This window comes from Coffea arabica, chromosome 7c (genome assembly GCF_036785885.1).
Source record: "Coffea arabica cultivar ET-39 chromosome 7c, Coffea Arabica ET-39 HiFi, whole genome shotgun sequence".
NCBI lineage: Eukaryota > Viridiplantae > Streptophyta > Magnoliopsida > Gentianales > Rubiaceae > Coffea > Coffea arabica.
This window is the reverse complement of record NC_092322.1, coordinates 38,875,454-38,892,804: the sequence shown is the minus strand read 5'-3', so window position 1 is coordinate 38,892,804 and position 17,351 is coordinate 38,875,454. Positions and strand designations below refer to the sequence as shown.

At 34.0% G+C, this 17,351-nt stretch overlaps 2 protein-coding genes across 2 annotated transcripts; one reads left to right on the top strand and one right to left on the bottom strand.

Moving 5' to 3' along the window:
* The first annotated feature begins 10,414 nt into the window (after positions 1 to 10,414).
* Positions 10,415 to 12,620, top strand: LOC140010240 (probable pectinesterase/pectinesterase inhibitor 7). Its single transcript, XM_072056801.1, has 2 exons — positions 10,415 to 11,522; positions 11,815 to 12,620. Exons 1-2 carry the CDS (start codon positions 10,487 to 10,489, stop codon positions 12,507 to 12,509), a joined length of 1,731 nt encoding a protein of 576 aa, XP_071912902.1. The 5' UTR covers positions 10,415 to 10,486; the 3' UTR covers positions 12,510 to 12,620.
* Positions 12,621 to 13,807: 1,187 nt separating this feature from the next.
* Positions 13,808 to 14,401, bottom strand: LOC113699909 (cell wall / vacuolar inhibitor of fructosidase 2). Its single transcript, XM_027220254.1, has one exon. It carries the CDS (start codon positions 14,399 to 14,401, stop codon positions 13,808 to 13,810), a length of 594 nt encoding a protein of 197 aa, XP_027076055.1.
* Between the last annotated feature and the right edge of the window lie 2,950 nt (positions 14,402 to 17,351).

The window sequence follows — 17,351 nt, the reverse complement described above, 5'->3', positions numbered from 1 at the left end:
AATAAAATATGATAAGAATATTAGAGTCTATCATTATTCCATAATGGGAGGGATTGTGACTCTATAAATACTTTAATGCTCCCGGTCCCTCTGATCACTCTGATATACGTTATTTTACCTATCACAAAATAACATAATAGAAGAGTAGGTGATGGAAGGCTAAATAGCAGGTTAGATAGCTTCAGATCAAGTACCCTTGTAATTAGAAGCTGTATGATTCTTCCACGAGGACGTCGGACCTAGAAGCCATATTAATAATGGGTACTTAACATTACTCACTTATGGAGTTGCGATGATCATAAGGTATGCCTCAAATTATTGTTTATGATTAACATGTCTAAACTAAAATCCTGCTTTTATGTCTAACACCTTGCACAAGATAAGTGGAGGACCATTGGTTGAAGCATTACTTATCTGTCATAGTGAACAACAAATGAATTGCTTTCTACAAGCAATTTGCTGCAGACTTGAACTCTAATGGCTTCAGAATGTGAAATAAGTGAAAATTCAATATGGAAATCTGCAAACTTTTTTCTTTTTGGGGAAATGAAGCTGAGACCATTATGTGTTAATCACACAAGATGGATTGTCCTATGGCTTAATTGTATTCTTAGCAACTGTGAAACTTTGCATAACCAACATGTTAACACCACAGAAACTTAATTTAACTACATTCTTGCAGGCAATTTCGTTAATGAATCCACGAAGTGCACCTAATTGAATGTGTTAAGCTCTTGCAGTAAAGCAAGCAGTGTTACAAGGATTAATCCAAATTTTCCAGTCTGCAACAAGACATGGAGATGATGATGCTTAAGAAGTTTTTCCACCGAATGAATCTCAGCTCACTTGAGCTATATGGAACACTTTGAACGGTACATTATAACATTGTTCTCTGCATATGTTCTACTTCATTGATTTGGAATCTTGCGTTATACAACCAGACGCATATTTGCAAATGGAAATTGTTAATCACAAAATCATAATTACTTGATTGCAAGCACTAAAACACTGCAATACAATGCGACCACTGGATTTAATGTGACTAGCAGTACAATGCTGGCATCGAAGATTAATCCCTGCTGGTAGTTTCCCTGATCACCTGATACATCTTACAAGTAAATTGATCTCTTGCCTTCTTAAGAAGTTGTAGAACATTTTTTTACCCCTATGGTAACGGTGGTGTTATTGCTACTCTATCTTACTTTAAGGAAAGTTGGAAATGAACTTTTTTTTTGGTCATTCGTCGCCTTATTTATAGTATCTTGCACTGTCCTAATTTAAGGGGGGAGGTCCAACTAAGTCTAGGGAAGTCGGTGGGGATTGAACCATCACCAGACCAGACAGGTGCACTACACATCCATTTGAATTTTAATAAATAACTTAATGTGGTAATTGGTGGGAGGCAACCCACCAAGCCGTTAATGGTTTAGCCCAAAGGCTGGTGATTAGTGGGAAATGAACTTGGATGGGCGTAACATGTCGTACAAATGGATTTGGATGGGCTTTAGCCTCAAATATACGTTAGAAATTAAATTGGGCTTCGCTTGGCTGACACAAGAGCAAACCTGATATGAGCCCGATTCACTTTCCTTTGTATTTAGTTTTAGCAAATCACATGCTTGATCATTATATCAGTACTTATGTCACATCTTACTCATTGTGTGAAAATTAGCCTTCATAAGCAATGTTTGATAGTAATTAAAATTACTCTTATAGTGATTATCTAAACCTTTAGTTTTTTAAGTGAAATATTATATTTTTAGTAAAATATTAGCTTTTAAAGAATAGGGTTACGTGCACTGAGCTCCCGTAAGATCTAGTGCCATTTGCAGTTTCTTGCTTAACATTACTTTTATTACACTTTTCCCTCCTCCTTGACCAGCACTCAATACTAACGATTTAGTAAAAGGATATAAATGACCTTAAAATAGTAATTAGTAGAAATAACACTTGATATGAAGAATCGGTCATTTTTTCTAGGAAAATATTGTTAAAAATGGGTTCCAACCACTTGAAAAATCTACATGCATTTGAAATCTACTGTAAATATAACATAAAATCATTTCAAATATAAAAAACTAATAAGATTGATTACCAAAAAAGATTACTACGTAAAGTTTAAAAGAAAATTGCTGTCAAGTTTTTTTGGATAGTAACAAAGTTTTGAATTTACTTAATTTGGTAATTTTATAAAATAAAAGTGAAATATTTTGGGAATTTACTTCTTGATTTCCTAGAAAAAAAAAATTTGCACCACTAAAAATATTCGTAATGGAGACGCTTGGGCAGTGTGAAGAAAAATGGAATAAGTTAAAAATAAGGACAAAATTGAAACTTTTGACAATTTTTGACGGAAAAAGCTTTTGTGACTTAACAGAAGGGGTAAAGCGTAATAAGAATAACGCTAAGGGGGACTCAGTATAAAAAAGTGTGAAATTTTTGAATTTGGGTCAAATCCCTTTTGAGCCCAGAGCAATATGAATTAAAGCCTATCAAGTTAGGTGTAGGCCCAAGTATCACTTTACCATTCTGGACGTAAGCTCGGACTCCAGTAAAACCCAGTCCAAATATTTAATTGACAGCCTAAGTCTTGTTTTTTCATGTACTTTTCTAAAGGTTTCATAGGTTCATTCCGCGTAATAGGATAATGTAATTGTCGCCAAGTCGGTGCACATTGTTTGCACATTGCATCCATGGTTTTTTTTTTTCCAATTTTTTTTTCCTGGAAATATGCTAAGTAACATGATGGATAGAAACCTCATGAGGGGACTTTTGAGATTGGAATTCAAGGTCAAGAGAATCCCTCTAATCATCCAGCAGAAGAGGTCAAGAGACTCCCCTAGGCACTGCATTACCTTTACTTGGTATCCTGCATCTTAGTCCAGCTGAGGAACTTTCATACCAACCTGTACAAAGGAAGCATTTATTCTATTCACAACAATGAAAAAGAAAGAAAGGAAAAATTTTTGCACCTGCTAGGCTTGCCCCTGTGGGGTTCTGGTTCCCACATCGGTACTGGGGGGTATGAGTTGGGTAGATAAGTCCCCTGGGCGCCTTCAAAAGTTGCCGCCTTTTGAAGGTTGCTCGAGAATTTAGGTTTATTTGTCGAATTCTTGCTTTCGTCAAGAAAATGTTAGAAAAAGAAAGGAAAAATTTTTGCAGCAGCAAAGCCGCAAAAGGCTTTGAAACATGCGAAATTTTACTATTATTAGTACCACTACTTTCGTGCAATAAGTGTTTAGATTGTCAAATTATTTCAAATAATATTTCGCTTGTATCGTAAACATATTTTTCAATTCATCTTTTTATATTTTTAACTATTTTTTATCTTACTTATATCACATCATAAAAAATATTACGATAATTATTTCAAATAATACGCTATCCAAACACGGTTAGTGCTAGAAAGCAAATGAAGCAGGCTTCGAGGTCAATGACACTATAATATACTTGTAAGGACCAGGAAAGTATTACTATTATATTGAGTCTTTGGCCTCGATTAGCGGGAAAGTTGTATGGTTGGATTGGAAAAGAGCCAATGCAGTAGAAGAAGAACGTTCAATTGATAAAGACAGATTAATTTCTTACAAATAATTATATTTTCGAATCCTATTATTAATATGAGTGCTGTGTTGATGAATATTCTATAACAACTCCGGTAAGGAACATATAATTTTGAAAATATGTCCTGATTGATGAGAACTTTAGTAAGTGATTGATATGATTCCTTTTAAATGATCTATGATTTCGGAATCATATCCTGACTCGTGATGATAATATGAATCGAATTCACTCAAACTTTTTTATTTTAAAAAGAAAGGACTGGGAAGGTAAATGCGGGCATGTCTACGAAATTCACTGTCGAATTGCCTTACGAGGCAAACAATTAAGGGAACATGCGTCGGTGGTCAGACCGTGTATAGGAAGGATCGAAAAATTAAACCCGCTCAAGGCTCAAGGGCTCAACTAATCATCGCCAGCCTGTGAAGTACTTGTTCATGCTTTAAAAGAAAGCTCCAAAGTCCAACTTTGTCACCCCTTTTAAGCTTAACTTTTAATGCTATGATTTAACGCGACACTATTTTCATCTCAAAAGAATCCAGACTGTCGTAAAAAGGTCGAAAGTTTTGGCAGTGTTAGGCAATTGAATTCCAGCCCACCAAAGGTCTAATTAGGATATGCATTGATTTCTATATACCGAAATTATTAGATGCGTGATATATAATTCAAATTTGAATCTCAATCAATCCATATCCTAAGAGTAAATATTATATATATTGATAGTATATACAGTTTTTTAATGACAATGTATACTTTAAGGATATTTTGTACAAATTTTAATGTTACATTACTTTTTTTTTGAATTAATTTTATATACACTGACAGTGTATACATTATCATTATTGGATGCTTGATAACTAATATAAACTCCGTTTTTTAGTGGCACATTTCTTATTACATTATATATTAGAATGACACTTATGATGAATTTCATGACAGGCATTTATACAGAGAAAGAAAATAGTGATTTACAGGAGAATACAAAATATAATTCCAAACATTTTGTTACCATCCCCGGATTTTTAGTCATCGTCAACTGACAATCACCACTAATTTTCTGGTATAATCCTATATTTTCATGATCACGTGACTGTTAAATTTTATTTTGGTAGAAATGTAACTCTTACACATTAATATATGCCACACGAAATAATTTATAAAATGGGTTTATCTAAATAATTTCCTAATCACTCATAGCAAGTGTAGATGTAATAATAGATTTCTACCTTGAAAAAAAAAAAAAACTGGATGGAACAATAGATGTAATTGCAGAAATTAGGCCCATATGCATATATATCAGCATTATATGACTAGCAAATCCAGTTTTATCAGCACATTCGGCGAGTTAATTGTCGCATCATCATAATCATGGTTATTAAAGCATACTCCACATCGAACCAAGGAGATTGGTCGAGTGGGTTAGTGGTTTAACCGCGGAGCGATTTAGTTGACTGAGACAAAATATAATAATACATTTATATTAGTAAAATTACTGTGAAGTAAATAAAGTGGTTCACTAAACTTAGCAATGCTTTGTGGTCCATTGATTGCTACGTTCAAATCCCACTAGATGTAAACTTTTTTATTTTTGTGGATTAAACTGGTAGGTCTTTGATTTTTTTTTAATAGATATCTTCCTTATTTAGTTGAACTATCAACTCAGCTCAATTAAGTGATCGGTTCAGTAGATTGATCGATTAAACGTTTGAGTCTACCGAATAAGTGACCAATTCACTAGATTAATTAATTAAACCTTCAAGCCAACCAAGCTTAATAACTATGCTTTGGATCCATCATTAAAAAAAAAAAAAGAAATGCAATTTAAATCTTTCTCCTGTTTCGAAACCCAAACCGGCAAGTGATCGGATGAGCTCCTAGTTCATGATTCAATCAGTTTGATCGGTTCAACTATAATTCAATTATTTCATAATTTTTAATTATTTTGATATTTAAATTACTTCAATAAAATTAATATATATATAAAGAAAATAAATATTTAGTGATATTTTGTTTTAAAGTTTGATTTTGATATTGACCGGTCCGACCGGTACTATGTTTAACCGGTTCATTTGATTTCCTGATTTAAATATTTAACCATACTGAATTTATGGCTGATTTGCGGTCCAACCTGTCAAACCGGCCGTTCAATCCGCTGGTTTTACTTGCTCACGAGGCTTCGAAAGAGCACAATTTAAATCTCTCCCCCAACTTCAAGCTTAACTCAATAGCTTACTAGTATTTAATTTTCACATAGAACCGATATTAACAACGTAACCAGAACGTGCTGTTTCTGCTCAATGTACAACAACTCCAATCAACATGCTAGCCAATCAGCCTTGCCCATTACTTACTTTATGTGTTGTCTAATTGAGCTCACAATTGCCGTACTTAATAAACTTAACTCTGAAACCTTACCTACTGTGCCGTGTTGACCGGGCTTGGCATTTCAAACCCAGAAATACGAAACGCCAAAGTCATTTGTCAAGTGCCTTCGAATCCATTCAGATCCGACCATGCATTTATGGTCTCAAAATTAAAGGAAATAACATAATCCGAGAAATGAAGCTCTATATTTTGAAGTAGTCAAAGATCCTCAAGGCCATATGTTTAGGTGTACGGAAGGACTTGGCGTAGTTAATAGAATTGATACTCCAGAAATCGAAAATTCTAGACTCAATTTCTTGGGATAATTTCACAACCTCCCTTGAAGTATCTCACAATTGCAGAGAGCCCCTCTCAAGTTTTAGAAATTACACCCGGTTCCTTTACTCTTACTATTTAGGTAACAAGATAAAACCACCAGGCTAGATTTTTTCTCAAATATCCTATATTACCCAAATTTTGCATATGTGTTGCGCATTCAATTGTGATAGTATATACACTTTCAGTGTATATAAGACTTATTCTAATAATAAATTTATCACCATGATAGGATATTTTTTATGATATTTTATTATGAATTTCGATTTATAAGATAGAAAAGAAAATGTTGAGATAATTCATTTAAAGTTTATGAATTTTTTAAATAGTGAAATTATCATAATTTAGTAGTGATTTTGGGCTATTTTTTTATTTATTGTTAATTTTAATACCAAAAAATAGAAAAAAAAAATCAGTAAAAACATTGTATTACATATAAGTTAACTCATCAAAAAAAAAAATCACCAGTTCGACATTTGGTTACAATATAAATTAGAGGGAATAATAGTAGTTCTACAATTTTATTGGCAAAAAAATTAAAAAAATGAATAAGAAGAAAAAAGAATGAAAACATAATTTTAAAAGCCATTCTAAGTATAAACATACCAAACAAGGGAATTTCATTAAAATATTTAAGGTTAATATTATCATTTTAAATGACAAGGGAGGTATGTGTAATTTTTAAAAACTCGATGAAGCTAAATGAAATTGTTAAAAACCTCAAGGGAGGTTTCTGAAATTATCCTGAAATTCAATAAATGGAGCTCTTCATGATTTGAAGTACTCAAAGAACTAAAGAAATTGTAAAATAGGGATAATTTCAGAAACCTCCCCTGAAATTTCTATCTATTTCAGGAAGCTCCCCTTTAGTTTAAAAAATTACACTTACCTCCCCTATGATTAGCATTTCAATAACAATATAGATCCAATATGCTAAATTTGTCCTAAAATATCCTTTCATTACTTAGAAGGGTGAAAAGCTCACTAATAAATTTCTTCCACATTGCAAATATTGTAAACGACATAATCATCATTTTAACGAATTCAATAAACCACTTCAACTTAATCTCCATATTCTCACAATTTTGATAGCTTACTATTGTTGCCCCAAAACTTCCCATGCAAATCAATTATGACAATTAAAATTTACATTCAACCTAATCTTTAGCCCATTTTTTTTTTTGTCTAAATTCAGTATTTGAATTGACCAATGTCACTTTTCAAACTCAATCTAAATGGCTGCAACTCTGTTTATGCTAAAATAATCTACACCAAGAATATTAACACGGAACAACCAAAAGCAACACTAGAGACCGGATTCCATGTCTTTAGGCAAATTTGATTGCAGTTTTTTTATTCCAAAATTCTTTTTTACACAATTGGCATAATAACGTAACTTTTCTCAATTTATGTTCCCTTTCTAGCTATCTCTTTTATTTTCTCGTCTGTACTCTGTATCACCGCCATCCTTTTGCACTTTCATTTAGTTTGACAACAAATCTAATCTGGCAACTTGTCATTTGACAATTTCAATTCAATAATACTTACAAAAAAAAGAGAGAGAGGATCTATTTCCATAATAATGAGGATTCAAGATGTATTAAATGATTGTGTAGGCAATTGTGAAAAAATAATGGGTTATGAGATGTAGGAGAAAGAAGGTAGGAGAAAGAGTCGGAAAGAGAGAATAAGAATTTATTTTGTATGATAACCGTTGCTTTAGAAAGAAAGACCAATTGTAGTTGTAGGGTTTTTTTTTTGTAGGAATTATTTATAAGTGAAGGATATTATAGTCATTTTACCATATGAAGGGAGGTTAGTGTAATTATTCAAACCTAAAGGGAGGTGAGTGAAATTGTTAAAAACCTGAGGGGAGGTTTTTGAAATTATCCCGGTAAAATATTATGAAGAATAGGAATTGGTATCGAAGTTGGTAGTACCCATAGTTATTATTTTGAATACACCACTATGGGAATCGTTTAAAGGGTACCAAAGTATTAGATGCAGAACTCTATTATTCCTCACTTATAATTTGATTTTCAAATTGATTAACTCGTGAATCACAAATTCCACTTTCAAATGTTTCACTTCCAAACCAAACTTGTAATGGTAAATAACCAAAACCCATGCTTCTAGTAAAGTTTATGCCTTGGGTTCTGATTCTAACTCGAGAACACGAACCATAAACCTCCTAAGAAGTTTAACTTTCAAGGGAAGATTGTTAAGCCTTTGCTAGTAGTGTACCAATAAATTCACGAGACGTATAGAAACCAGCATTCACGGGAAGGGCAATGACTTTGCCTGCTAATTCTCTCGCTGATAGGAAGAAAGCGAGGGGAGACTCATGACTCAATATTTATATGCAATATAAACTTATTACCAGAGGTATCTTGTCAAAATTGAAGTTTAATTTAAATTCAAATTAATTAATTATTATGCATTCCAACTCGTTAATGTATACAATATCTACACAAAATTTATCACAAGAACCCTTTTGCCATTTGGATCGAAAGTTTTATTTTAAAAAAAAGTGTAATTATAATGATATATATGAAGTAAAAAAAATTAAAAAATATGTCAAGAGAATATTGTTTTAAAACTATCTCGTAGAAAACTCGCAATCTAAATGCAAATTGTTTGGATTGTCAAATTCTTACGTTTTTTAAAAAAAATTCTTACGTTTTTTCATAAATAAGTTTTTCAATCTTTTTTTTTATTTCACATATATCAAATAGTTATAGTATATTTTTCTACAAAAATTTTAAATAATAGCAGTCCAAGCAGGCTAATGATCTAAAAGAACAACGTGGGGCAACGAAAAATAAACAATGGGTTAATTACATTTACCTCCCCTGAGGTTTGACCATAATACCAATCAATTCCTGTAATTTGTCCAAATAACGGTCTCACCTTTTGAATGATCAAACATTTAACAAAAACCCCCTTAATACCGAAAATGCCCTTATTGAGGCCATGTTGCATTAAAAAAAGAACTTATTTTTATTTTATTAACTCTGAAGCAATCCAAAAAAATAGAAAAAAGTTTTTGCTTATTATTTTATAAAAATCATATCTTTGCTTCCATAAATAGTTTTGAATCAATAATTATTTTAAATCTTAAAAATGAATATTAAAAATTAGATAAATTGAAAGAAAAATAAAAAAGAAGCAATTATTTTAAATCCTCAAGTATGGTTCGAATTTGTGGTTCAAGGCATGTTGCGGAGAGCACAAGGCATGTTTTCCTCAATTTGAACCATACTCCAGGAATTAAAATAATTTCTTCTTTTATTATTTTTCTTTCAATTTATCTAATTTTTAATATTCATTTTTAAGATTTAAAATAATTATTGATTCAAAACTATTTATGGAAGCAAAGATATGGTTTTTATAAAATAATAAGCAAAAACTTTTTTCTATTTTTTTGGATTGCTTCAGGGTTAATAAAATAAAAATATGTTTTTTTAATGCAACATGGCCTCAATAAGAGCATTTTCGACATTAAGGGGGTTTTTGTTAAATGTTTGATCATTCAAAGGGTGAGACCGTTATTTGGACAAATTACAGGGATTGATTGATAATATGGTCAAACCTCAGGGGAGGTAAATGTAATTAACCCATAAACAATCCCACAATGACTTAGAATTTCTTTCTGACCCGTTAAGCCACATGATATGACAGTAAGATTACGATGAATTAATTTGACTAACAAACATGTAATTTGACTAACAAACATGTAAACCTCGCCAGTTGCCATGTGCCCCGTCGTTGACCATCATTGATAAAAGACGAGACGGTAGCAATGACAATGTAGCAAAAACCTATTGCATTTGTATGTATTTGGGGTAATGAACATTTATACTGAATCTATTAATTATTACGTATTAATTAGTAGCTATAAACTCCTGTTTAAAGATGCTACAACTATATAGTAATACAACTGATTGAGTACTATATAATATAGTACATAGAGATCAAGAAACGCGTTTTCGAAGAAGCCATGCATGTTGACTTTCCACCTCTTTTTGGCTCAATGCTGCAGAACTATCTGGCCCACATGTTTTCCTTTCCTTCTCTTCTTCCTAGCTAGCTAGCCAGCTTCTTATATAAAGAATTCCAGGTCAAGAAGCCAAATCAATCCAATCCAAGCCATTCCATTTCCACCAACTCAAATTCTAAAATCCCTTCATTTCTTCACCTTGATTAAATTTTCTGTCTTGAAACCATGACTCAACATCACAAGCTTTATCTGCTTCAGGTGGCCACATCTTGCATTCTCATTCTATTCTTCTTGTCTCATCAATCATTTGCAGATGTGCCACCTCCCGTGGGTAGTCCTGTGAGTAGTCCCGTGGCACCTATCTCCAGCTCCAATGCCTGTAGACACACTCCAGACCCTTCTTTCTGCAAATCTGTTCTTCCCAACAACAATTCCTCCGCCAATGTATATGACTACGGCCGCTATTCTGTCCGGAAGTCCTTGTCTGCTGCTAGCAAGTTCTTGTCCTTGATCGAAAAGTATCTTCGCCATTCGAAAGATTTAACCATCACTGCGGTCCGTGCGCTCCAGGATTGCAAGTTCTTGGCAGAATGTAACATGGATTTTCTTTTGGATTCCTTCAAAGTTGTGAATGGAACGTCTAAAATCCTCCCTACATTGGAAGCTGAAGATGTGCAGACTTTGCTGAGTGCCATTTTAACCAACACTCAGACTTGTTTGGACGGCCTCCAGGCAACTGCTTCCACATGGAGCGTCAGGAATGGCCTAATTGCCCCGCTTGCCAATGACACAAGGCTCTTCAGTGTTTCCCTCGCTCTCTTTAGAGCATGGGTTCCTAAGAAAAAAAAGATTCCTTCACATCCCACCAGAAAGCAGCTCCCCGTTGGTAATGGCACCTTGCCATTGAAAATGTCTGAGCAACACCGGGCATTTTTCGAGTCAGTGAGCAGGAGAAATCTTCTGCAGACAACAGATGATGGTGAAGATCAAGTTATGATCAATGATATCGTGATTGTGAGCCAGGACGGTAGCGGGAATTTTACCACCATCAATGATGCTGTGGCTGTAGCACCAAACAATACTGACGGAAGCACCGGCTACTTTTTGATTTATATCACCGCCGGTGTATATGCGGAGTATGTCACCATTTCCAAAAACCAGAAATATGTGATGATGATTGGAGATGGCATTAACCGGACTATCATCACCGGAAACCATAGCTTCGTTGACGGGTGGACTACTTTCAATTCTTCAACTTTTGGTATGCAACACGATATGCACTACTACCTAATAGTATATTACTGCTAACTTTTATTATTCCAAATGAATTCAAATTGAAGACAGATAAGTGAAAAAGGAGACACAGCTAGCAAAACTTCCCTTTTTAAACTACTTTCTTTTTCCCCTGCCCCACTCCACCCTCCCACAGTCGAGGATCCGAACTTTGGACTTCTGTAACTGTTTTAATTAAATTTCTTGAAAGTTATTGCTAATTTGCTACCATATATTATTTCCGCTGATCATAATTTCTGCCGTAAATGACATCCCTGCAGCTGTGGTCGGACAAGGATTTGTCGCGGTCAACATAACTTTCCGCAACACAGCAGGGGCAATCAAGCACCAGGCGGTCGCAGTGAGAAATGGTGCAGATTTGTCTACGTTCTATAGTTGCAGCTTCGAAGGATATCAAGATACATTGTACGCACATTCTCTCAGGCAATTCTATAGAGACTGTGATATTTACGGTACTGTGGACTTCATATTTGGTAATGCAGCAGCTGTGTTTCAAAACTGCAATATGTATCCGCGACTGCCACTGAACTTTCAGTTCAATGTAATTACCGCACAAGGCAGGACTGATCCAAACCAGAACACCGGAATTTCTATCCAAAATTGTACTGTTAGAGCTGCTGATGATCTGGCTTCAAGCAACAGTAGTGTCGAGACATATTTGGGGAGGCCATGGAAGCAGTACTCAAGGACCGTTTATATGTATTCTTTCCTAGATAGTATCATAAATCCATTAGGTTGGCATGAATGGATTGGAGATTTTGCGCTCAACACCTCATACTATGCTGAGTTTAGCAATACAGGACCTGGATCAAATAAAAGTGGCAGAGTGACTTGGCCTGGTTTCTACATCATCAATGCTACAGATGCTGCGAATTTTACAGTATCAAACTTCCTGCTTGGAGATGGTTGGGTTTGGCAGACCGGTGTTCCATACACCAGTGGCTTGCTATCTTAAGTTCAATTTTTTTTTTCTTCCGTTCTTTAGACGTTGTTATACTGATTGTTTCAATTATTTTACCAGATTAAATAAGCATGTAACATGATGCCTCGAGGCTTCCTAGGAGCAGCTCGAAATCAATTGTTAAAAACCAATTCTTTTAATTGTTGATATTAATTTTGTACTTCAGAATGCATTTATTTATCAGATACACATTTATGAGGCTGTCCTCTTGCGTAGTCAACTATCTAAAGCACACGAGAAGGAACGGATTGCATGGGACGCACTCTTATGCTATCATGCTACCGCTAACAAACACTCGAACAAATCAAGAAATCAGCATTGGATTGCTTAACTGTGCAATTACCTGGCAATTGCATGTTACAATCCAAAGACCAAATATGTTTAATTTCAATTTGGATTGATGAACTTGATTGAGAGACACAACTTGCAAAAAATAATAAAATCTGTTCTACTGTTGCATGTTATTACTTTATTTAGCGTCCGCATTTTCTCTGTCAGCGTCTATTCTGTTGTGTTGGTACTTACCAAAAAAAAGAAGCCTTGGATCCACTGTTATTTGTGGGTTGAAGCTTCTTTCAAGTTTTTCCTGTTCTATTCTATTTTCTGTTATTTCTTTCTTATGCACATATTTGTTATTGAGAACATTGCCCCATATGAGCTGCTAGCATCAGACAAAGGAAATTTTTACCTTATAAACCATACTACCCGCATCTGCATGAGGCCTCACGTGCAATGCAATATCTTGCTACAAGCAGCTTCAATTAATTGTTCTTTTTTCTTGTCCTTGTGGGTGGCTTTATGCAGCCTCCATGGGATTTTGAAAAAGCAGAGATGGTTACTGGTTAGCGAGGATCCAGCTTCTTGTTTTGGTTTGCGCTTCACCTCAAATCGTAAATTAAATATTGCCTTTGGCATAGGAGTCAGTAGAAAATGAAGGAATTGTTGTGCCAACTAAATGTCATTAACCTGATCACCAGAAGCACAATTGCAGGTACTAAGCATCCTAACATTTATGTTACAGTTAACAATTAAACTGTCTGATGTAATGCTCGTTACTAGTGCAGATTTCATTAATGAAATTACGATGTGTTTTATCCCAAAAAAAAAAAAAAATTTAAAATCTTCAAACGAGACAAAAATCTTTTGATTGTCATTAGCCATAGAAGGTAATCAAACTTGCAGATGCATGCAAATGCTTATGATACAGTCGAATGGGTAAATTAATTCACCCGTTAAAGGATAAAATAGTTAGACACACAACAAATTAGAATGCCCCCATGAATGTGTGTCTTTTAATGTGCCTTGGCTGTGGCAGCAACATGCGCAATGGTCAAGCCGGTGTTAATCAACTGGCGAATTAGTTGGTTCTTGTTAACCACCTCCAATGCATTGGGACTACTATCCTTGTATTCCTTAATACCTGCATCACAGCCATCCAGATCAGCCACAGCCGCTTTGGCAAGCTGCGAAGCATCGTTATAAATACCAGACACCAAAGAACTTATTGCATCTTCCACGAGCTCTGAGGCTGTTATATAATGATCAGCACAATCCATGAGGGATTGCTGTATCAGATCTGATTTTATCTGACCCAATGAATTGAGCTTTTGCTTGATAAACAGGGATGTGGCCGTGGCGTTCTTCTCAGCAAGCCGTAGCACAATGTAGGCAAGGCCTTTGATGTCTGCAGTTGGGCTGTTTCGATCAGATTTTAGAACATGAATGCAGAAATCTTTGTGGTTGGCTTCCTCGCAGGCCGTGTAAATTAGATCATTGGCATTAGAAGATGGGGAAGGGGCAGGTGGCTGAGCGGCGATCGGGTGAGCCCCGAGAACCAAGAACAAGGCCAGAGGCAACAAGAGGAACGACAGAGAAAATGGAGACATCCTTGTTTGGTGGTTAAACTCTATGGTGATCATCCATCTCGTTTTATACTTGGCGGTTTCTAGCTTCGGAATCAAGGTGATGGCTTGTGGTTGCACTCATTGGCTTAGCTTGATTTGTGAAGCATGTCAACAATTGACTGGTTGAAGGGAATTGGTGTTGAATGAAGGAAATTAGCCTGAAAAGTTGACATGATCAGTCATTTCTTAGAAAGGTGCGCTTGGCCACCCAATAACATGACTAATTCTTCCATCAGGTTTCAATACCTTTCAGCATTGTATGGTCTCCACATGAAAAGGGGTAAGCTTAGGGAGATTCCAAATTCCAAATTGCAAATTTTTCTCAATTATCTACTAGAGTAAATGATTGATTTGTCTATAGAAAATTTGAAGCCTGATATTTTGACTCCAAATATTTCTCCATAATTAAGGTTGCTTGTGTGGCATGTTTTCCAAAGAAGGAAGCACTGAATACTATCCAATTAATACATGTTCAGTTCGGTTTTGGAAAGTTGCTGAATTGCCTATCCTAACTTTTAACCAAGTAGATTATCTTGTGGACTTCTTTAATGTTTGTGTTTTTATTAATTTTTTAATTATTCTTTGTTTTTTTGGCAACAATTCTTTCCTTTTTTCCACTACCTTATTTGTAGTAACTTTCAATCGATTTATTAATTTCTATCTTGTAGATGAATTATAGATTGAGCATTATTTTCCCAATTTTATTTGTTTACATCATCATTACAATTTTCAATACACATTTTTATCTTCCCAATTACCTTTTTATCCCACATACATCACGTTACAAAAAGTGCTACAATAAAAATATCCCAAATAACTTACAATCCAAACAAACCCTTTATATCAATCAACCTATAGTTTTTCTTTATACACAAACACTTCTCCGCAATCATGGTTTGTTTCTTATTATAGTACAATACTTAGCTTGATTATATGTTAGAAGTTACTAATTCTAAAATTTGGACAATTTTTATTTTTCCTATAATTCGTTACTTCTTTATTTATATCCTAATTTTTCATTCTTTTGTTAACAATTAATTACCCTTCCATTTTCACTTTCTTAGTTATAGCAATTTTTTAATGAATTTGAGTGTATAAGCCATTCTATGTATGCAAGTCGTGTGCATGAATCATCAATGTCTGTTAATATTTTTACAACTCTATTGCACAAGGTGTGTACTCCAATTTTTTTTACATCTTCAAACTAAAGTTTTTTTGCATCTGCAAAAACAAAATGTTTACTCTGATTTTATTATAACAAAAAAAGTAAATTTCAAATTTATAAAATCTTTCAACAATTTATTTGATCACTCCCGTTCAAGGAATGGGTTAAGAACTAGTTCAGTAAAGAATTTAGTATCAAAAGGGCATAACCCAAAAAAAAAAAAGATTCGTAAGTAATATTCGATGCATACTTTGCCTTGGAATAACGTTCCAACATTGTGTAAAAATAATCTGCTCCAAGTAGGCAATGTTAGGATCAACGTTTACTAATTGAATTAATATCCGGGGAACTGACCATTGTTGGTACGGAATTATTGTATAGCCAAAAAAATTGCGAAGCTACACGAACATGATGTGAAAAGGTAAGTGATCCTTAGACCTTAGTTAGAGAAACCAATAATAAAGTGAAATGAAATAGAATAGAGAGCTAGAAGCTTTGTTTAGGTGCAAATTACGTAGAATTAGAGATGAAGAGCATGTAGAGGAGGCAATACGGGCATGGGTTTGAGGTGAGATCGAGTAATATGAGTTTAGATCCAATCTTATACGTATATGGTTTGAGACTAATTTGGGCGAGATCATTTTAAGATGGATTTAGATTTGATTCCACCTAATACCCAAATCAATTTCCTATATTCTATTTTTCTTTAATTTTTTTTATTTTTTTATATAATTTTAATATTTTTGATTTATTAAATTTCTTTTAGTCTTGTTGTGAATTTCTATTTTCTTGAATTCTTTTTTCCCCCAGAATTTTTTTATTTATTTTCTATGCATATGTTTTTTTTAATCTTTGAATTCCAATGTTGCTAAATTTTAGTTGAGGAAAACAAAGTCTTATAAAAATTTAAAAGAACTTGTATTTATGAGTATAAAGAAATGGCGTTTGGAACTATGAGCCATCATGAAACTACCAAAACTGAACAATATATTTTCTAATAAGATTGCATATGACTTCCATATTACTCCCAATATTTATTTTGATAAGTATTCTACCAGAAAAGGAGTTGAAAACCATTTACAAGCCTAAAAGAACCCTCACCAATCCCGTTTAGGCCCCCTTTGACTTGGCTGCACAATCCTGTCTCAAAACAAGAAGTTTCTTTTGACATTTTTCAAAAAGCACTCTAAATTGAGATCAGCGACAAAATTTTTACGAAAAAAGGGAAAAATTTTTTTTAAAAAAATTGATTTCTAATGGACAAAAGAGTTCAGGAAACTAGATAAAGGTTTTAAGCATAATTACAAGGAAAAAACTGAAGGACCCAACTGGAAGAATAAAAATGGTTCACTTGAGTCATTAAAACCTATACAACAATTGATGGGGGTAAATTTTTTATAAGATTTCCGAGCCCTAATGGGTATCCAAATATTTCCCAAAAATTCCCATCAATTGATGGGTATAAATGGAATTAGTCCCATTTTAAACCCAATGTTAAAATTAGAATATCCATCCCGCCCAAAATTCCTTTGAGCATCAGTAGCCTAATAGGACTTGAGACAAATTATCATCTCTAAGAGCATGATATGGATTCTTTGAAACAATAAACCTAAACACGTTGTCAACTCTAATTCCATCTATGGTTGCATATCAGTATAGTGCCAAACCAACTCAAATATCAAATTAGAACTTTTTAATTTTTTTTTGACATTTGGCCATGCATCTTATTAAAGCATTTTAGAAGGGAAAAAGCAATATAGAAATGAG

Coding starts and splice junctions, on each gene's coding strand:
- LOC113699909 (XM_027220254.1), bottom strand. CDS start 14,401: ATGTCTCCATTTTCTCTGTCGTTCCTCTTGTTGCCTCTGGCCTTGTTC.
- LOC140010240 (XM_072056801.1), top strand. CDS start 10,487: ATGACTCAACATCACAAGCTTTATCTGCTTCAGGTGGCCACATCTTGC. Junction 11,523..11,814: donor TTTCAATTCTTCAACTTTTG/GTATGCAACACG, acceptor ACATCCCTGCAG/CTGTGGTCGGACAAGGATTT.